Source organism: Perca flavescens, chromosome 13 (genome assembly GCF_004354835.1).
Source record: "Perca flavescens isolate YP-PL-M2 chromosome 13, PFLA_1.0, whole genome shotgun sequence".
NCBI lineage: Eukaryota > Metazoa > Chordata > Actinopteri > Perciformes > Percidae > Perca > Perca flavescens.
The window spans coordinates 6,430,502-6,451,032 of record NC_041343.1 but is presented as its reverse complement, the minus strand read 5'-3'; the positions used below and the strand labels follow the sequence as shown (position 1 = coordinate 6,451,032).

The window sequence follows — 20,531 nt, the reverse complement described above, 5'->3', positions numbered from 1 at the left end:
ATTTAATATGTTCTCTGACTATCTCTACAGGACATTTGTCACACAATGTCAAACGGAAACAAAGTTCTTTGTGCAAAATGTGTTTTATTAAAACAAATAAATAGCTTGATTTTGGTCAAATACAAACATTCAATCTGTATTAATAACAAGAATATAAAAAAATGAAATCATACATCAGTTTAAATTTGTACAATCTTTTTGTTTTTTATATCTTCCCCATGATTACGTTTCCTCAGAGCTTCAGATTCAAAGTGCAAAGTGTGTGATAAAGTAAGTACTGCTGATTAGTGACGGAGTTTTGAGTTAAGGTTTACGGAGAACTCTGTCACTCGTTCTGTGGAGATAAAAAAAAAAAGATAGAATTAAAAATGTGAACCTGTGAACAATTAGTCATTATTAGTGTTTTTTATTACTCAGAAAGCTGAAAATAACTTTCAACTGTGAAAGAGAACAACAATGCATTTGGGAAATTAGAATCCCATTTCTACAGAATACAGATAATTACTCTAATAATCTCTATTGCAATAACATACTGTACCTGCATTTGTTCATATACCCAGTGGATAAAGTAGGTAACATTGCCGTAGACTCCTGGCTTGTTCCTCAAAGCACATCCAATTCCCCAGCTAGTGTCCCCTGCCAGCCACCATACATCTCCCTCCTTGACCACCAGGGGCCCTCCACTGTCGCCCTGCAGCACACAGGAGGAATACATGTCTCAGATTAGTGTGTATGTGTGTGTGTGTGTGCGCGCGTGTGTGTGTGCGTGTGTGCGCATGTGTGTGTAGAGAACAAATTCAGACTAACTTGACATGCGTCGACTCCTCCCTGCAGTTTTCCGGCACAGATCATGGTCTCACTGATTTCTCCATTTAACACCTCAGGTCTGTTACAGATCTCTCTGCTGTAAACGGTCACCTGGGCCTGATTTAGTATGTCAGGGGATGGTCCTGTCCAGGGGATGGAATATTTTAACGATTGCACACCAACAGTTAGCTCGGTCAAGCTTTAAAAAACACTGTTCTCCTACTTGGACTTTAAGCCTTGAAAAAGCAGGTGACCCCCGAACGATTGGACAATAATCTACAGTAAGAGGCACATTTCATATTCTGCATTCGACTACACATGAAATAGTTGGGAGAGTGTCCTCTGCAGACAGCAAATTACAACTCATCTTTACATTTCTAATGGCGGCGCCTTCTAGTGGCTGTAGTAATTATGATGAGAGCAAAGCAGGAAGTGAGGTGACACAGTATAAGAGCACCAAGTTGATCATGAGGAGGTAGTTTAGGGTGGTGGATGGGTCAAACAAACACAGGACTTTCACCCAGGAGAACAGGGTTTGTGTGTCCCATTTAAAAGTAAACAGCAGGCTTTTTTACTTTACGGAACAAATGGAGTCATGTCATGTTCAACTTCACATGTGTAACCTAAAGTGAAGTAACATCTGATTTTAACCCAAACTGAAATTAACTAAGTAGTTTTTGTGCCTAAACATAACCAAACTGCAACTGTTTCACAACGTAAAAAAACAAAATGCAAGCGTTGAGTTAAAAAATGCAACCTTTACATTCTCTGGAATAAACAACCCACATAGTCGTATGGTTTGGAGGACTTGTTGAAAGTTGGACATATACACTTTGCGTTTGGCTCACCAGATGAGCGCAAGGCTCCCCATCCTGTGATCCATGCTTGATGTCCAGCAGAGAGGCCCAAGCCAATGTTGGGGAGGCACACAGGCTTCACTGTTCCTGAGACATAAACATATATGGGCTCAAAGTGTTTCTATTATCAATGCAGAAATGAACTGGCAGTTCAAATCATTATTCAGTTAATGAAATATGACTTTTGCTGGCAAGTACTTACTTGTAAATGTCAGAGGTGTATCGAGCTTTAGGAGAGCAATGTCATGGTCATTAGTGCGTTTGTCGAATTTGTCATGACTGATAATTTTGCTAACTGTTTTGCCGGAGCCCAAGCTCATCTGAAACAAGCTCACATCACCATAGTACACCCTCCAGAGTCCAGGATGTGAGTGCCTGTCATGAGAAATTATAGTCAAACATAGAGAAAACAAATGTCACATTCTTTCCTGAATGTCTATTAAGAGACAGTAAAAACAATGTACAAACTTAGCAAATGGCATGAAGGGCCCTTACTGGTGTAAAGACTCACGTTTCAAAGCAGTGTGCAGCAGATAGGATCCAGTAAGGGCTGATAATGGAGCCTCCACATGTGTGTTGATACTGAATCTGGAGACTGACCTGCCACGGCCAGGCCCCTTTTACTGCCGCCGTACCACCCACAATACGAGCACTGGGGGCTGCTGAACTCACTCCACATTCTGGGTTGGGAGGAAATTAGTTTAATATAACTCTTCTTTTCAGGAGTTATAGAAAGAAAAGTTCAATTCAGGTGCATTAAAGTAGATATTTGGCCCCTTTATCCAGATTAGCTGGCTAAATCCCATTATTTTTAAGACAAGAGCTTTGTACATATCACTTAAATGGATGAACATTTCAGTGGTGTAATTATGTCTCAGTTAAAGTAATATCATACCAATACAATGAAGTTTGACTGCTCTGGCTGAGCAACTTTGGCTGCAAAGGAAAGGACGACAGAAATTTTAACGAAAATGAAAGAAACAAAACTTGATTCAGTTCCCAATGGGAATGTAATCACTGCTGTACTGTGTATAAAGTTATTATGCAGTGATAGGTGGGGTGGTATACATGTACCTGTAAGTGAGCTGTGACTGTATACGTGATCCATGGCTACTTTCAGCCTTCAGCTTCATGTATCCCCTGGAGGCCAAAGAACCTGCACTGGTTTGGGTGTAGGACACATAATCCTGTCTGTGGGATGGACACACGGAGAGACATGTGATCAGTGAGGTAAGATCCAAAAAACACTTCAGAATGCCAGCCAGTCAAGTCGCCGAAATTTGATATGATGGAGGTTCCTCTCTGACTACAGCTATAACAAAATCTGTGTATAAAAATCTTGTGACGACTCTGCTAGTAGTCAGCTGTGTCTGTGTGGTGAATTGGTTGATTGTGGAATGGGCTAGGTAAATAAAGTATGTTTTGGCTCCTCTCTCTCTCTCTCTCTCTCTCTCTCTCTCTCTGGCAGGTACCCACCCCCCGCCTCCCCTGTTTTAAGTGGCATCCTCTGTTTATCCTTGGTTCTCTTTTGCTCATTTTGTACGTTATACAACATGCACACACGCCACATTGTCATACATGCATACCTTACACTACTGATCTCACTGACATGAGTTCCTTTGTAAATGAATTACTTCTGTTTAATAAATGACTTTGTTTAATCATTTAAACGTGTGCATCTCTCATTTTTGTCATGGCCGAAGGGAGAGGTTATGACAATCTGCATAATTCCTTATTCTCTTACTAAATTAATCAATACAGTTAAAGCAATTCATCCATCCATGGGACCGAATACTCGATATTTGAGCATGGGGTACCAGCTGCAATATGCTTGCTCATTATAGTCATGCAGTATTTTTTTTTACTTTTATAGAGCAGTTAGACTCTGCCGAACGGGGATTTAACAACGGTAAGAAAAAAAGACAATCAGCACCTCTTGTACCCTATGTGCTCACACACAGCTCTCCCATAGTTGTTGTCCCAGTTTTCAGCACACACCGGCATCCACGTCTGGCTATCAGATGAGTAGGTTTCCAGCAGGAAGTTGCTCCCGTGGAGGCGAACTGTGAACCAGAGAGGACAATGCTATTCAGCCACCATGAAGTTCACTGATGTGACGCACAAAGGGCACACACAGTGTGTATGTGGTAGTTTTAATGTCTTACAGCACTGAGATTCATCCTCTCCGTGAGAACAGTCCTGTACACCATCGCACCACTGGGACGAGCTTAAACACTTCCCACCACTTCTACACGACTTCCCCAGTAAACACTGGTAGTATACTGTAAACACACACACACGCACACACTCAGTATACAGCACACAGGAATCTGCCAAGATGATCATCCTACCAAATTCATGACAAAAATAATTTCAAGCAGCTACAAAGATCTTTGAATGAACTTACAGAAGTACCAGAGCAAGAGGCTGGCCATCGCCAGGATGAGAAGCACACACAGAGATGCACACAGTATATATTTCCACTGACATTTCTTTATTCCTGCAAGGCAAGACAAAAATATAGTTGTGATAAAACTTATTAGGTAAAAATAAAATACGAACTGCATGCTCTTCAACATTTGAATACAAATACACGCAGACAGGCTTAGCAGATAACGTACTGCAGATCTGACAGAAAACAAAACCTACTGTGGAACTAAGATACAGTAAACAAGTCTTAAAACACATAACTAACAGAGTTGCGCTACTTTTAGCTGCATTATGTTTATTAAAAATTCAAATATGACTAAAACGGGGAGCTGGTTTCAACACATCCTGTGTCAATACTTATTTGGTCTTGTTTGAAAGCTATTATATTGTTCTATAACTTTACATAAATATCTTTATGCTTCAAAACTATAAAAACTTCTATACTACTTAAAAACAGTATGTAAAGATGGTAAGAAAGAGTAGTAATCAAAGTTGCCTCATAACAAGCTGTTGTTTCTTATTGCTAAAGAGATGGTATATCTTTAGAGGAGCAGAGGATGGTCTTTGACATTTTTCTCACCAAGATTTATATTTTATTTCAGCTTATTACTTTTTTGATTTTACCTTTATTTATCCAGGTAAGTCGATTGAGAACTAATTCTCATTTGCAACGACGACTTATCACATTCACACAGTTGCACATTCACACCTGGAAGCTGCCCAGTACAACCACAGTCTGATCTGCTGGCCAATGACCAGCTCCACTGGAGCGGTTGGGGTTAAGGGCCTTGCTCAAGGGCACCTCAGCGGTGGTAATGAGGAAGGGAAAACCGCTGCTCTTTCACTTTCCCCACCCAGGATTTATCCTTTCGGTCTGGGGACTGAACCAGCAACCTCCCGGTCCCAAGCTTGCTTCCTTAACCTTTAGGGCACCACTGTCCCTGTGTTTGCCATACTTTTGAATTTGAAATGAAGCAGATATTATGAAAATAATTGTTCCATTTACATATTAAAATAAAAAGGTACACAAAAAAGTAAAGCATAAGGTTCTACCGATGTCCCCACCCCAATAATATCCGTACAGCCCCATAGAAGGCCCTCTGTATTAGGTCAACAATGCGGTGATAAAGCACTTGAAACATGGCCGTAATGGAGAGTGAAGCAAAAATATTCCAAGTAGTTATTTCTCCAATTATTTACTAGTTTACCCTACTTTTATTCTGATGCATAAAAATTATTATATATGCAAATTTGTGAGGTAAAGTTATTGTATATATCTCAGCGAATAGAGTATCACTGATTCAAAGCAAGGCTAGGCAACTTTTTCTGAACAGCCACTGTGATTTTGAGATAATAGTACTGATCAGTAAATGTAGAACAATATTACAGAGTACAACATCAGCACAACTAGAGAAGAGTCATAAAGTAGCAAACAGTAGCAAACTCAATCTTATGTTATGGCACAGTAATACCTATCTAATGTTTCTAACATGACCTATTTTAACTGCCATAAACCACTGGTCATACCAGGCCAAGTAAGAATGCACCAGCAGAGTCTCTCTGGGTGTGTTTTATTGCTCATGAAATCAACCTTTCATCTGTAAAAGGAATAATTGTGTTTGTTATGTTAAAAGTTAGAGCTTTACGTGAGACAGACTTGTTTGGTTTTGAAAGTGAAAATAAACACAGGTTAATGATTGTATGAAAGTAGATAAGATGTTTTTATTGGGGATGTATGCCTTCTGATTGACTGGAAGTGATTTCTTTCCCCACCTTTTTATTCCAAACGGTATCACTTCACAAAAGGCTGCGGGTAAAACATGAACAATATTACTGTACCTTTCCTTTGTCCTATGTTATGTGGTGTTCCAGGTGTCGTAGTGTGGTGGGTATTGATGGTTTCGGGACTGACAGCAACATAGCTGCGGGTCTCCTGTGGGAGGAAAGGGTATATACCCTGTTGTGGGGCATTTGAATGTGGTCTCCCTTCCTCATGCTGAAACCCCATGTTGTCATAGGTGGGATCATTTACCTGGAGGCACAGTAAAGAGATAGGAATAAAAACAGTTTCTATAGATAACACGAGGTAAACTTGTGATATGGCTGTACTCCGACATATCCTGTCACGTTTGCAAATGTTATAAGCAGTGGTGTAAAATAAAGAATAAACGGTTTACAAAAGGGAAAAAATATATATAAACAATGAAAATCCAGACATTTAGAAATGTTGCCTTCTCCTGTGAATTTGAACTTCAACTTACCGGATTCTTATTCATATTGAAACCGGTTACACTGCCTGTGAAGGGAGACTGTCGAACCTGGAAAAAGTCAAAAAAAAAAACATGTTTATAAAAATGAAAAAAGTACTAGTCATAAGTACAGTACGGGACACACCGTGTCACTATACAGTTGCATTCATTAAACTTGGGTGACAAGAAGTAACATCAGAAATACTTCCCTAAACATTAACAAACTTCCAGGTTTTTAACAAACAACCTGCAAACTGATTTGAGAACTGTTCCAAATTTCATATATAACAATGCCAAAAATGCTCACACGCTACCTGAGTAGGCTGACTTACTTAGTTCACAAACACATTTATTAACAGATTTCCACCTACCTTGAAATTCACGCAAATTCCTTCAGCACTCTGATTCTGTCCGTTCTCCGGCTCCCTCTTTCTCTCTTTGCCTCGTGTTCTGCCCATTCTTCCATGTAATCAACGGCCATGACCACACCTTTTCCACTGTGTGCACAAGCCAGCCAGTTGTGCGTCACTTAATTTTTTACAACACTTTAAAAATGACACGGGCAAGAAGTAGGCATTGATGAATGCCGGCACTCATGACCTTCTGTCCGCAGCCAGGCTTTGAAATAAGGGGAATGAAGTGAAAATAATGTGTTCATTTAAAGTGTTCATTTAGCAGTGCCCTTCGATTGATGTGTGACATGAAAACCTAATTTAGGAATATAATTCAGCAGTGTCATATACTGTGACATATACTGTGATTTACATCCATCATGGTCCTGTGTATCTTATTGTATGGGTTTATGGTAACTGTGAACCCAGAATTACAGCCCCCTGTCAAAACCAGCCTCTCTCTCTCTCTCTCTCTCTCTCTCTCTCTCTCTCTCTAAAAGTACATACTCGTGACAACATCTGTACAAGTGTGGTGTTTAAAAATTTCATTTTGCTGCACGAAACCTTGCAAACTTGCTCTTCAAATTACATCCAATAACAAAACTTGATTAGAATGTGGTTGCTAATATAAAATCTGCTCTAACTACAACTTCATATATCATACTAAAAACACAGAAATTCAAATGTTCCATAGGTCCCACAATCAAATGGCAATTTCTTAAAAAAGTGGAAATAGAAAACAAGCAATGAAACATGTTAGGCAATGAATGCTTTCCAGCAAGCTAAGCTGTCACTCCTGTTATAATCACAGTGTGACTGAGGGGGAACGAGAGGAGTTAACACGTGATAAGCAGTCACTTTTTTTGACATACCATACCAGCCGTCATTCAGACAAGGCCTTAAAAAACAAATTAAGATTTAAGTCAAGTGAAAAGGCATAAAATACTTGGTTCTGACATTGCGCATATCTTCCGTCCATCTTACAAAAACGTCTGGTGTGTTTTTAATCAGTAACCTCCAAACAAATGGGTGAGTAAGGTTAAACATACAGATGGCTTAAGGACTTTCAGACCCTGTTAATATTTATCTCAAACTATGAGTGCGGCAGGAACTGGCAGGAACAGGCAGGAATGAAAGACAAGTTATTGAGACTAAAAAACATAATGTCTTATTGAGTGACATCAGCTTTGACATATTGCATTTAAAGTGCATGATGGGGGGATGGATTTCTACCGGTATGCATTGTTTGGATAAATATACAACACTGACACACTTCTGCATCATTAAATTGATCTAAAATGAGTTAGAAACTCAAAAGACCCTGGCAGGCAAAGTACCAATTGAGAATTAGAGCGAGACTACATTTTGCACATAAGACAAATCAGACTCAGCTCAGCTGTGCAAAATGGTCAAATGTAGGTAACCCGTCCCAAACAGAATATTAAGAAGCCACAAGCACAAATAGTAAAAGTATACACTAAGGGTCTCACTAGATCTCCCATCACATCAGTATGCAATAATATGGTCCTGCTGGGGCCCAGGTGGCTAATTTTAAGCAATTAAGGCAGGGGTCTTCAATGATTTTTTTAGACCAAGGACCCCTTAGCTGTAATTGAGACAGAGCAGGGACCCCCTACTACGTAATGTAAAAAATGTAGTTGCATATTACACTGGGCCTAAAATAACGTGTAGGGCGGTCTAAAGCCTTTACACATCAAGATCAGGATCAAGATCAAGTAAACTTTCTTATCCCCAAATGGGGAAATTCTTTCTATATCCAGCAGAGAACAAAAGACAGCATTCCATACACAGCATAACATACATTCATATTCCATCCTCCAACGGGACAAATTAAGTCAAGTCAAGTCAAGTCAAAGTTTATTTATACAGCACTATTTATACAGACAAGCTGACCAATGTGCTTTACAGAGCAATAGAATATCACACGACAGATAAAACAAGAAAAATTTAAGAACAAATTAAACACTATTAAAAGCAATTCAATAGAAGTGTGTTTTCAAGAGTGACTTGAAAACTGACAAGTCAGAAGCAGAGCAAATATGAAAGGGCAAGCTATTCCATAGTGTCGGGCCAGCAATGGCAAAGGCACGATAACCTCTGTGTTTTAACCTGTACCGTGGTATGGATAAAAGTTTCTGTGTCCCTGACCTAAGATCCCTGGAAGGAGTGTATTGCTCTAGGAGCTCCGATAAATAGAGGGGAGCTTGATAGTTAAGACACTTATAAACAAATAAAAGAATTTTAAAATCGACCCTAAAACGAACCGGCAACCAGTGAAGAGAAGCTAAAATTGGAGTGATGTGTTCGTATTTACGAATGCCTTTTAAAAGTCTCGCTGCCGCATTCTGGACTATTTGAAGACGTGTTAAAGTTGTAGAATTTATTCCGTAATATAAAGCATTACAGTAGTCCAGTCGGGATGATAAAAATGCATGTATCACCCATTCAAAAGCTTGAGGACATAGAAACGGCTTAACTTTAGTCAGCATACGTAAATGAAAGAAACACGAACTAACAACAGAGTTAATTTGTTTATCCAATTTCAAAGAACTATCTATTGAAACACCAAGATTTTTCACACAAGTATTTATAGGTATAGAGAGTGTAAACGCTTCAGGGATATGATTTAGGCTACTTTTAGGAGGACCAAAAAGTATAAGTTCCGTTTTATTTTCATTTAATTTTAAGAAGTTAGTAGACATCCACTTCTTTATTTCGTCTAGACAAGCCGACAGATGCTCAAATTAAATTAAATCAAGGTATTAATGAGACCAATGCCAACAGGTACAAATGAGCTATTTTCCATCTCTTGGTGTTACACCTGGGTACCAGGTACCTGAGACCAGATGGCAGCAGCCTAAATTCACAGGACAAGGGGTGACTCGGGTCAGCAAGGATGGCTTTTGCCTTCCTTGTGACTCTTACCCTGTATAAAAGGCATAGCTCTACAAAGTGAACCCTGCAATTTTGACACAGCTCTTAATAATGCTGTTTAGTCGATGCTTAGTTTTTTCAAATTAAGGGACCCAAACCAGCAGATAAAAGAGAAAGTTAAAACAGACCCAATAAAACAAATAATACAAATAAAACATTTTCATAAAAGATATATCAACATTAAAACATCTCCACTTCTGAAAACCTTAAAAATGGTGCAACATTTTAATTATTGACATATTTATAAATCATGTTTTAATGTTAAACATACATGAATCACAGTGAATCCTTAAGCTTAACTGCATCTGTGGATACATACCTACAGGCCAGTAGCCTGTCATCAATGTTGTGTAAATAAATCCCCCCCCAAAAAATAGGCTGATATATTTGCTAATAAACTGTTGGACTAATTTTCAAATTTCAACTTTAAAAAATAAACTTTTATTTTAAATGATTAAGCAATAACTTGGGGGGGGTGTAGTAACTCTTTAAAGGTCCTGACCCCTGTTGAAGATCTCTGTATTAAGGTAAAAATAGATTTACCTAAAGAAATACATAATATTTTTGGTGTTTATCTTCATTATCTTAAAAGATCGGTTAATCCTAATCACACACAAATATTATTTCCCTTACCTATAGTAGTTACTGCTCAATTTTTGCACAGTTCAGATTTATGTGCCCACATTTGATGAATTCAATCCTAAAACTGCATTGTTTTAAGTAGTCATTCACTCCCATTGTATTAACAGCAGAAATGCATTTTAAAGACATCTCAAACCCTCAGCTGGTAAAAACTTAACTAAACCCTTCAACCACATAATACTAGTTATTAAGATATAGCAGCAACAAATGTACATCAAACCTGCTGTGTGAAGGAAATATGTAGCACAGCTACATTCAGCTCCGACTTGTCGTCTTCTGCAACATGGACAGTGCACCCAACATTACAGGGAAAACTGCAGCATCTAGTGGCCAGCTAGAAAATGTCAGTGCAGACTCTTAATTACTTTAAAATTAGTCTCACTTTGCCAGACTTTCCTCCACAGCGCTGCAAAGGAGGGTCTCCAGTCCATGCAGCATTCCAGGATGGAAGAAAAACGTGCTCTGGTTTATTGGCATTTCTTTAAACCAATCACAATTGTCTTGGGCGGTGCTAAGTAACGGACGGAGCCACAGTCCCTCTGCAAAATAGCCTCGGGAAGGAACTTGTTTTGGTGGAACACGTGTACGTTCAAAGGTTGTTTTAGTCGTGCAACAGAAAACTCAGATTGGACAGAGAGTCTAGCTAGCTGTCTGGATTTACCCTGCAGAGATCTGAGGAGCAGTTAACCATAGTCCTCACAAATACACCGGAGGTTAGAACGCCGACAAAGAAAGAGGAAGGTAACGGACATCTGATGGAATTTCCGGCGGCAACAGAGCAATCCCAGAAGTGAAACGTTGTGGATAGACTACTTTAAAATAACCTTTTGGAGAAGTGGTTCCCAAACGTTTATGGTCTGAGGCGCCCCCAGAGCCTTGTAAAATTTACTTGTGAAACCCTTCATCAATTCCCAATGTATGTTATAAGTGTAAGACTATTAATCATATAAAAGTAGATAGTTATTATAGTTATTTTTTATACTTTGAGCTGTTATTTCTATATTACATTAAGCTTATCTTTTGAACCGTTCATTCATTACTTTTAGCTAAACGTCTGTGCTCGCTTTCTAACTCGTTTTTACCCACTAACATAGCCGTTACAGTTGACTTAATGTTGATATATTCTTTTAATCAAATCATGTTTTCTATTTTTTCAAATATATAAGTTGCTCTACAATCATTCCAAGTACCCACTGGCAACTGCAGAAGTACAAGTACCCCTGGTTGGGAATCACTGTGTTAGAGCATAAAACTTAAAATATTAAAACCAAAGCAATGCACCTGTTGTGAAACTTCCAACTATTGGTCACACAAAATCAGAGACACAACAGCAGTTTTATAAAAATCTATTTATAACCATTTTAATTCAGATTTAAATATTAATATATCATTTTTTGCACAATAGGTTTCACAAAACAAATGAGTCATGATGTCATGAGCCCTACATTACTGTTCAGTAAGGCCACAGTTGTAACATAAGCATTCTTCACAGTAAAAGGGAGTTTACAGATGCCTTAATCATTTAGTATCAACAGGTAGTGAACACTTTGAAATAAAGAGTGTACCAGGGAGAGAGAAGTTTCCCATCAAGTTTCCTACAATTTCTGGATCACAATGGATGAAGCTCCACCACCTCCGTTGCAGATGCCTGCCAGCCCGTACTGGCCTGACTTCAGGCTGTGCACCATGTGGCCCACAATTCTGGCCCCAGACATCCTGACAGGAGACATAAAGAATAAGTTGTAATCCATAACATTTTCTGTGTATACATTGCTATTTTGAAATTAGTAAGTCAAGTCAAAGGTTTGTTGTTGTAGCCAGCCATGGCCAAATAATGCTAAACTGGGCTGGCCCTATGCAAACATACAGCCAGTAGAGTTCATTCATGATCTGGGTAAAGTACAAAAGATATGTTGTCGCTTCAAGGAAATACAAACAAAAAATGCTTGATTAGTAATGCAAAACCAAGAAACTACTAAGGTGAAAAGAGAAGTGATGCAGCATTCAAATATCTGCCAACCTTGTCAATTTGACATGATATCCATAGTATTCTGGGATAGGTTTGAATATGGGCCTCAAATGTAAATATTCTTATTGGAAGCAAATACTTTTTGGGATAGGATTTGCCTAAGCTGCTTTGTCAGATACAGTCAATTCTTTGGTCTTCTCTGCTTGATTAGATTTAAAAATTGGCAAAATAAAAATCTATTTCCACATCACAGAGGAAAGGAAGAGGTGAGGTATAAACAGATTCAATGTTTGGAAAACAGGACACACCTCGTTCGTCATCTCAGCACATTTCTTCCTGGTAAAAGCTAAGTGGTACGACTCTTCTTTTCTCTTCATTCCAGGTGTAAGAATGTTAATGAATAACTGTTTACCCGTTAACCGACAATAAGGATTTTGACCAATCAATACTACCATTTAAAAACAAAAAATTAAAAAGGTTTTTGCATTTTAAAATAAAAATAGGTTATACAATCCATTTCTGAACTCCTAGTTAACGTGCCAGCACAAACTTTGCAGTAGCAAGTTGCGTTTTAAGTTATTTCTTTCTGCCAAGTTTGCGGCTCTCTGCTGGAAGGTGCTCATTGATGAGGACTGTTGGCCACCTCGCAGGTGGCTGTGGTGGAGACAGACTTACGATTGACATATTTTCCGCGGACTTGTCGGTCGTACAGATGTGTATGTGGTTCCTGGAAAGTGGCTGCATGTGTCCACAACAATGCATGAAACATGGTAGCTGCGCGACCAGTACAAATCCGCAACCGTTTGCAGACGCGGAAAGTATAACTGAACTGGGACTCAGATGCCTGCTTGACGGTTAACGATCAGTTAACTAGGGTTGGCTACCGGTCAGAAAAAGAGAAACAAACTCTCTATCCAGGTCACATCCCAGATCTCTTACAAAGCAATGACCAGCCAGTCTGTCCAAGTCCCTCTCAGCAGCTTACCCGATGGGGTGTCCCAGTGACACAGCTCCCCCGTTGACGTTGACTTTTGCAGGGTCGATGTCCAACATCTTGATGTTGGCTAGCACGACAACGCTGAAGGCCTCGTTGATCTCCCACATGGTGATGTCCTCCTTCTTCAGCCCTGCTGCAGCCAGGACCTGACCGACACAGACAAGGGTTAGGATGTTCTAACAGAACTGCATCCATAAGCAAAGTTGAGTATGGTTCAGGTTCAAGCTCGTATTTTGAACTTAAAAATTTAAATGTATATTAAGTATATCGTATAACATTAATTAAACTTGAATTTTAAAAAAAAAAGTGCGTGTTTAACTACAATACACACATATACAAAAACAGTAAAAACAAAAGAGGAAAACACACAATCAATATATAAACACTTCCAGGATCACTGCCCTGCCATATTTTCTGGGATGACCAAATGGTATAATAATAATAATCCCTGAAAACAGCTTAATAAAAAGGGCTTAATTGCCTAAATGTCCCAAGCTGATCCTAAGGATCATATCAGGGCGATACAGGCCTTTTATAATGGATCGGTAAAATAAAGTTGATCAATATCTGCATGAGTGTGACAAGGTCACATTTATGAATCTGCTATCTATCATTTCTCTTTCTTATTAGCAAATATCAGTTCACAAAACATTCAGGCAGCAGCTTCTCAGGTTTATTCCACGCTGACCGGCGCTTACACACACACGCTTACACACACACACGCTTACACACACACACGCTTACGCTTACACACACACGCTTACGCTTACACACGCTTACACACACACGCTTACACACACACACTTACACACGCTTACACACACACTTACACACGCTTACACACACACACACTTACACACGCTTACACACACACACTTACACACGCTTACACACACACACTTACACACGCTTACACACTTACACACGCTTACACACACACACACACGCTTACACACACGCTTACACACACACACGCTTACACACACACACGCTTACACACACACACACACACACACACGCTTACACACACACTTACACACGCTACACACACACACACTTACACACACTTACACACTTACACACACACACACACACACACACACTTACACACACACTTACACACACACACTTACACACACACACACGCTTACACACACACACACGCTTACACACACACACACACACACACACACACACACACACACACACACACACACACACACACACACACACACACACTTTGTTTATGTGCCCTCTGGGGCCCGTATCTGCACTCTCCCAGATCTGTACTCAGGATTGTTATGAGGTAAAAGAAACATCACTCTGTAAAAACATGTAGAACCGCGTGATGCATCTTCTCGAGCAGATTGCACCATGTCTGTTTTTACAAGTTGCATTCTCCCAGTTAAACTTTGAATCAATAGTCTAAATAGTTTACTCGAATCAATAGTTTAACCTATCAACTTGTGTACAATAATGCAATAGAATCAGGCCATTTAGTTTTTGAATCAAGCAGCTTATGAAAAATAGAATTATCTATTTCAATGAATTGTGCCAGATACATATTTAGGTAGACATAAGTATTGGATCAGACTGAGTATAACCAGGTTCTAGTTATATTTAAGGACTCAGATCAGGCTAAAAAAACAACAACCTACCAATCACATGGCCACACTCACCTTTGGTACAGCAAATGCAGGAGCAATGGGAAAATCAATGGGTGCAACAGCAGCATCAGCAAAAGCTATGGAAAAAAATATAACATATCAATCCAGCAATTTAACCAAAACTATAACAAATAAAGACGTCCTGTTAAATGAGGTGTGTGTGTTTATCTAAACTTGACAAATAGACAGCTATTTGTAATTTTAGAGATTTTGTTCTCCACAAACCACGTGTCTTGGACCTATATTCAGGCTTTAGATAATCTAGCCATATTGTTAGACTACGGTGAAGCACAGCACTAGGGTTGTGCCAATGGACAATATCATCGTGATGTGTGTCGTCACCCCCGGTCAAACACACTGATCCTAGTCGCGGGCGCTGGACGGGACATTGACAAGTGCGTCGGTCTTAAACTAGCAAAGACACAAAGACAGGACATAGGGCTCCTTAAGTGGAAACTACTTTTCCCCCCTTTACGTTCAACCTATTTGTGAAAAAGACCATCGCTTTGAGCAGACTGCTGATTGGCTGTAGTGATACATTCTCTCTCTCTCCCTGTCGGTTGTAGCTCGCTCTGCCTTCTAGTAACGTTGGACACAGCGGTTTTGAGTGAGAGAAAAAAGCGTTAAAAGTGGAACGCTATCACACTTTCCTTTCTCCCCTCATTGGACTTAGTTTGTCGACACTACTCTGTGCGTGCATCAATACGTAAGTCTGAGGTCCTGTAGGTATGGGACGATGTTATGCAGGATTTATGAACGTACGTTAGCAACAGGCTAATTCACGAGGGTGCTATTTTATGTGTGAGCTAATATTGCGCATCTGTTCATGTGCGCTGCAAGAGTTATGTTTCTGTTTATTGAATGCGTTATTCAGTGCAAACATAACCGTGAATGTAGTTTAAACTCAGTAATGATGGTATGTTAGGTTATTACTGTCGCTCTGTTGAAGGCAAACGTCCCACTGTACTGTCGTTACGCAGATCACGGACATCTGCACTTTACTGCACCGTACTTAAGTGAAAATAGGTCAAGTTGTAAAACTCACCAGCAGGGCACCATTTACAGAGGTCATTTAAATGTATCTCTAATTGTTTCTATGTTAACTGTTGGCCCATAGTAGTAGAAAAAAATATTTATGTAAAGCTATGTGTGCAAATCTTACAGACAATCCTGGCCAGTGGAGTGACGTTGAGTCTCTTTGCAGCATCTGCGGTCATTAAAACGAGAGCGGCAGCTCCATCGTTCAGGGTGCTGGCATTGGCTGCCGTCACCGTGCCTAAAAAGCAAGTGACCAATCAGAAGAAAATGTATATTAAACACAAATAAGTTTCCTAGAACAAGCATGTTAGTTTTGTACCTAATTGAGTTACTTTTGCCTACAACTAATGTTCTTAGGGTTGAACTTGTAGGACTTTTAGGACATCTGGGAACATGGACAAGTGATTAAATTTTCAAGTTAACTTGAATAACAAGCAGTAGTATTATTATTATTATTACTATGATGAGTTGTTACAGGATGAAAGGTAAGGAAAATTTAAAAAGATGCAAGAAAAGTGTAAATAAAATCTCTGTGGAAACTGAATGAAAGTACAAGTTTTCTGTTTAGTTGGACAAAAAGTGGCTTAATAGCCCCCCCCCTCCCCCAGCTCAGGTCATGAATCAGTGGAAGTACCGACAACTGCATCGTTACCATTCTCTTTCTGGAACACTGCTCTCAGTTTGGGAACTTTGCTGAAGTCGACCCTCCTCCACTCTTCATCCTCGGACACGACCACATCAGGTTTGCCTACAAAACCACGTCAACGTCAGATATGTTGCGCTACATAAAGTAAATAACCAACGTCACTGGCCTGAAACAAACTTGCTGTACCTTTCTGGGGAATGCTGACTGGTACAATCTCCTTGGCCAGCAAGCCAGACTCGTATGCTGCTTTGCTGCGGCTGTACGAGCTGATGGCGTAGGCATCCTGCTCCTCTCTGGTGATGTTGCTGTTCTTGGCTGTGTTTTCCGCACAGTTGCCCTGTTAAAGACAGTAAGACAAATGCAACAGAAAACAGATCAAATATAAATATGATGGATTTATAGGTCCTCTTCCACCTCAAGCTCTGTAAACATACAATGCATGAAATGACAGATTTCTTAAATACACATTTTGTTCCACACACATTGCAGTTTCAGCTAAATGCTAATGTTTGATAGGCTACATTATCAATTTACTTTTTAAAATATATAACAATTGATTAAAAATGTACTCTTCTCCTTGTAAACATTTCAAAGTAAATGCAAACATCTAGATAAATGTAAATAACTTTTTTTTAAGTGTAAAAAAATAGTTTTGAACAATGCTTCCATATCAAATACTTTAAATAACATAAAATTAAAACTCAGAAAGCTTTTAGACTATTTTCCATTGGCTTTCATGATCACCTCCTGCACTGGGTCTAAACCCAACTCTTACTTTTTGACCACAAATGCATCCAATTACAGAAGCAACTATTTTACTACAAATACTTTATGCCGACTTAATATTTTCAAATGCATTCCAACGTTATCTCTACGACTAGAAAATTTAACAAAGTAATATTTAACAGTAGGTTGATTAGTTACCATGTGGAATTTGTTGTAGACATCAGTGAGCCCGTCCTTGACAATGAGGTCTTCCATCCTCACTCCTCCGTAGGTTGGGGTGTCTCTGGTCATCACATAAGGTACGTTGGACATGCTCTCCATGCCTCCTGCCACCATCACATCCTTAAATCACACGCACAGCCATACACAAAAAAGTAGTGACAACTACTGTTTATGGTTTGTCTCGCACTGAACCACAATTCCTGCTATACGTGTACCCTGAGTGTTGGATGTGTATAAACTTATAAAGGTCACTTCTTCTAAATCTTACTGTGTTTCCCAGGATTTGGGAATTACTGTACAGCCATTATATTAAAGAACTGAAAGATGTGTAGTCTATGGTGACCATACTGTGTTAGCTTGCAAGTTACCAAAAATCTTAGGTAAAACAAAGCTTGTTTTTGGTCACAATAAAAGTTTTCCATGATCTGTTTTTCATTATCTTCCATGTTTTATAGTTTTCTTTGTACTTGAGCAAGCATTAGAGAGACCGTATATTTAATGCTTTGGCTACCTGGTGTCCACACATTAGACTTTGAGCTGCCATCATGATGGACTTCATCCCGGACGCACAGACTTTGTTGATTGTTGTTGCTGGAGTGCCGAGGGTCAAGCCTGATAAAGATAAAATCAGACATATTTGCAAAAACAGAAACAACTAAAATCATTAACCCACCCCAAGCTATGCTTTTGTGTGTCAGTCTGGCACAGGAGAGCTGTATATTTGACAATGGTAGTATATTATTTCACAGTGATCTGTGCATGATAAAAAAAAAAAAAAACAGAACTGTCAATCATAGCTGTTATGTTTCTGTTATGTTTTCACATGTTTCCAGCCTTCCTGTAACTTTTCATATCATTGATGATATAAGGAGGTCTCTCTAAGCTGTGTCACCTTGGAGATGCAGGCTTTTGGTTTTTGTATATTGTAGCCTTGGTCATGCTGATGTGCGGATTTCAGTTTCTGAATGTATACATGAACAAGACCAATTAGCTTCTCACAGTTAACTTTAAAGGGTAAGGAAATGACAATCCTGCTTTATGTACAATCATTTCTGATTTGTCATGACAGCACATGCACAGCTGGTTTTTGGACATCAATATTTTGGTGCAATGCAAATATTTTTGAAATAAGGGTAAAAAATAAGCTAGTGTGGTCATACCTGCTCCAAGCAAGGCTTGTCTTGTGGGGGCCTGTCCTTCTCCTGCTTGAAGCACATTGCCCATGTAGACTTCCTTTACCTCTTCAGGAGCAATTCCTAAAAAAAAGAAACTCACTAAATATACACAGCCTTCTTCTCTTTGATCCAACTATCCACCTACTCATGTAACACTCAGGTAATGTGTTACATGGTGTATCGGCTTAGCCATGCCTGCACATACCTGCTTTGTCTATGGCTCCCTTGATGGCAATGGAGCCCAGTTTGGTGGCTGGCACTGCTGCCAGGCTGCCTCTGAAGGAGCCTATTGGAGTGCGGACTGCACTGACAATGACGACTTCCTGAAACCATGCAATTAAAAGTCTGCATTATAGTGCGCAGTCCACACATTGAATTGGGATGAGAATTTAAATAGTCAGTTACTGTACTTACATTGAGTGAAGGGCGAGATGTGTAGGTTCTTGAGAGGTACTTGTGAGCCTACAATGGCAGGACAATGATAGGGATAAATCATCTTCCATATATGATGAGATGTCCCAATTCTAATCTGTCTTTCTAATCAAGTCCGCTGTTCAACCTCAAGCGCCTTGATACAATTCAATTCATCAAGCAGAGAAGCATGAGACATAAATTAGCTATGCTAACAACAAGGGCACTCACAAGCAGGTATTAGCCAAGTTAAATGACGAAACACGAGCTAAAATAGCAATTTAAAGCTTAAGTTAAGTCTCGTGTCATTCAAACTTCTAACTGTCAACCGTTAGCAAGACACTATTTTGGCTTTTATATTGGTCAGTTCAGCTAGCTAACGTTACTGTTGCTACTGTCATTGTTTGCATCTTTATTTTGTTAAAGCAGTTTGCGGTTGCACCGTTGTAAAAACCGTAGCCAGTGATATGAGACGCTCGAGCAACCTGGACAAGTGATCAGGTGTTTCAGTCAAGGACGCATACATACACACAAAGGTTAGCTACGCTAACGTTACTCGGAAGTTAACCAGGGCCTTGTGTTTACAGCCAGCCACACTTGCTACAGCATTCATATGCAATATACTAATACAACAGACAAACCCAAACACATTATTTTACACACCCTGACTTACCAGGCGTTTACAAATTTGAGCGCGCATGGTTAAAAGTCCACTGGAAGACATGTTGGACGAGGAGATGACTTGTGTCCACTGACTCACTTCACTGGGACCGACTTCACCTTCAGAGAAGGGATGAAAATATCATCCAATCACAGTAAGGGGTGTGTTTCCCCGACGTCATCGTTGGATAGGCATTGTGGTTATTGTAGTTTTACCAGTGACATCGCAACACAGCGGGCTACATGAAATGCATCCGTATGACTGCATCAGATATTTATCTTCAAAATAACTTTCAGCATTAACACAACATTTTTATTTATTTTTTATGATGGTGGTGCGATCTGCAAGTGGATAAATTAGGCGGGATTCTTTTTTTTTTGCCTTCAATGACTGAACTGTGCGCACAATTTACTGCATTCAATCTGTCTACTCTACTGTGTCAAAAGTCAATGTCTTCCTTTTGGGGGTTTTAAATGTAGCCTAATGGCTACATTATGTAAGCATCTCAATAGATAGTAAAACCATTGTATAAAGAAATGGCATCCTCTATCTTTCATCAGCTCCTGCTGCCTATGTGCTCTTGTAAAGTTAAGTAGCCATGTGTGATTGTTTTTCCTTCTGAGATTATGCAGGAAAGATAAATAATCCCCTATTCAACTCACCTGGGTTCACACCACAAACTGTAAC

General features: G+C 39.5%; 2 protein-coding genes across 2 annotated transcripts; both read right to left on the bottom strand.

Moving 5' to 3' along the window:
* Positions 1-221: 221 nt before the first annotated feature.
* tmprss2 (transmembrane serine protease 2) lies at positions 222-6,801 on the bottom strand. Its single transcript, XM_028595860.1, has 14 exons — positions 6,715-6,801; positions 6,356-6,412; positions 5,934-6,126; positions 4,072-4,164; positions 3,830-3,946; positions 3,598-3,727; positions 2,739-2,855; positions 2,560-2,600; positions 2,176-2,344; positions 1,867-2,039; positions 1,656-1,751; positions 808-950; positions 539-691; positions 222-334 (listed from the first exon to the last, which is right to left on the bottom strand). Exons 1-14 carry the CDS (start codon positions 6,799-6,801, stop codon positions 326-328), a joined length of 1,578 nt encoding a protein of 525 aa, XP_028451661.1. The 3' UTR covers positions 222-325.
* Positions 6,802-11,666: 4,865 nt separating this feature from the next.
* On the bottom strand, positions 11,667-19,987 carry acat1 (acetyl-CoA acetyltransferase 1). The gene is made up of 12 exons (XM_028595416.1): positions 19,857-19,987; positions 19,187-19,234; positions 18,978-19,095; positions 18,758-18,853; positions 18,109-18,209; positions 17,574-17,717; positions 16,836-16,986; positions 16,656-16,751; positions 16,128-16,241; positions 14,978-15,042; positions 13,287-13,444; positions 11,667-12,048 (listed from the first exon to the last, which is right to left on the bottom strand). Exons 1-12 carry the CDS (start codon positions 19,905-19,907, stop codon positions 11,928-11,930), a joined length of 1,263 nt encoding a protein of 420 aa, XP_028451217.1. The 5' UTR covers positions 19,908-19,987; the 3' UTR covers positions 11,667-11,927.
* Positions 19,988-20,531: the final 544 nt, after the last annotated feature.

What these genes read in the sequence shown, in the direction of transcription:
- tmprss2 (XM_028595860.1), bottom strand. Translation starts at nt 6,801, where the DNA reads ATGGGCAGAACACGAGGCAAAGAGAGAAAGAGGGAGCCGGAGAACGGA. An exon ending in GAGCACATAGGGTACAAGAG is followed by an intron (nt 2,856 to 3,597) that starts GTGCTGATTGTC and finishes TCCATCCCACAG; the next exon opens with ACAGGATTATGTGTCCTACA. An exon ending in GAGGAGTCGACGCATGTCAA is followed by an intron (nt 692 to 807) that starts GTTAGTCTGAAT and finishes TGTGTGCTGCAG; the next exon opens with GGCGACAGTGGAGGGCCCCT.
- acat1 (XM_028595416.1), bottom strand. Translation starts at nt 19,907, where the DNA reads ATGTCTTCCAGTGGACTTTTAACCATGCGCGCTCAAATTTGTAAACGC. An exon ending in CTCAAATTTGTAAACGCCTG is followed by an intron (nt 19,235 to 19,856) that starts GTAAGTCAGGGT and finishes CTGCCATTGTAG; the next exon opens with GCTCACAAGTACCTCTCAAG. An exon ending in TCTACAACAAATTCCACATG is followed by an intron (nt 16,987 to 17,573) that starts GTAACTAATCAA and finishes TGTCTTTAACAG; the next exon opens with GGCAACTGTGCGGAAAACAC.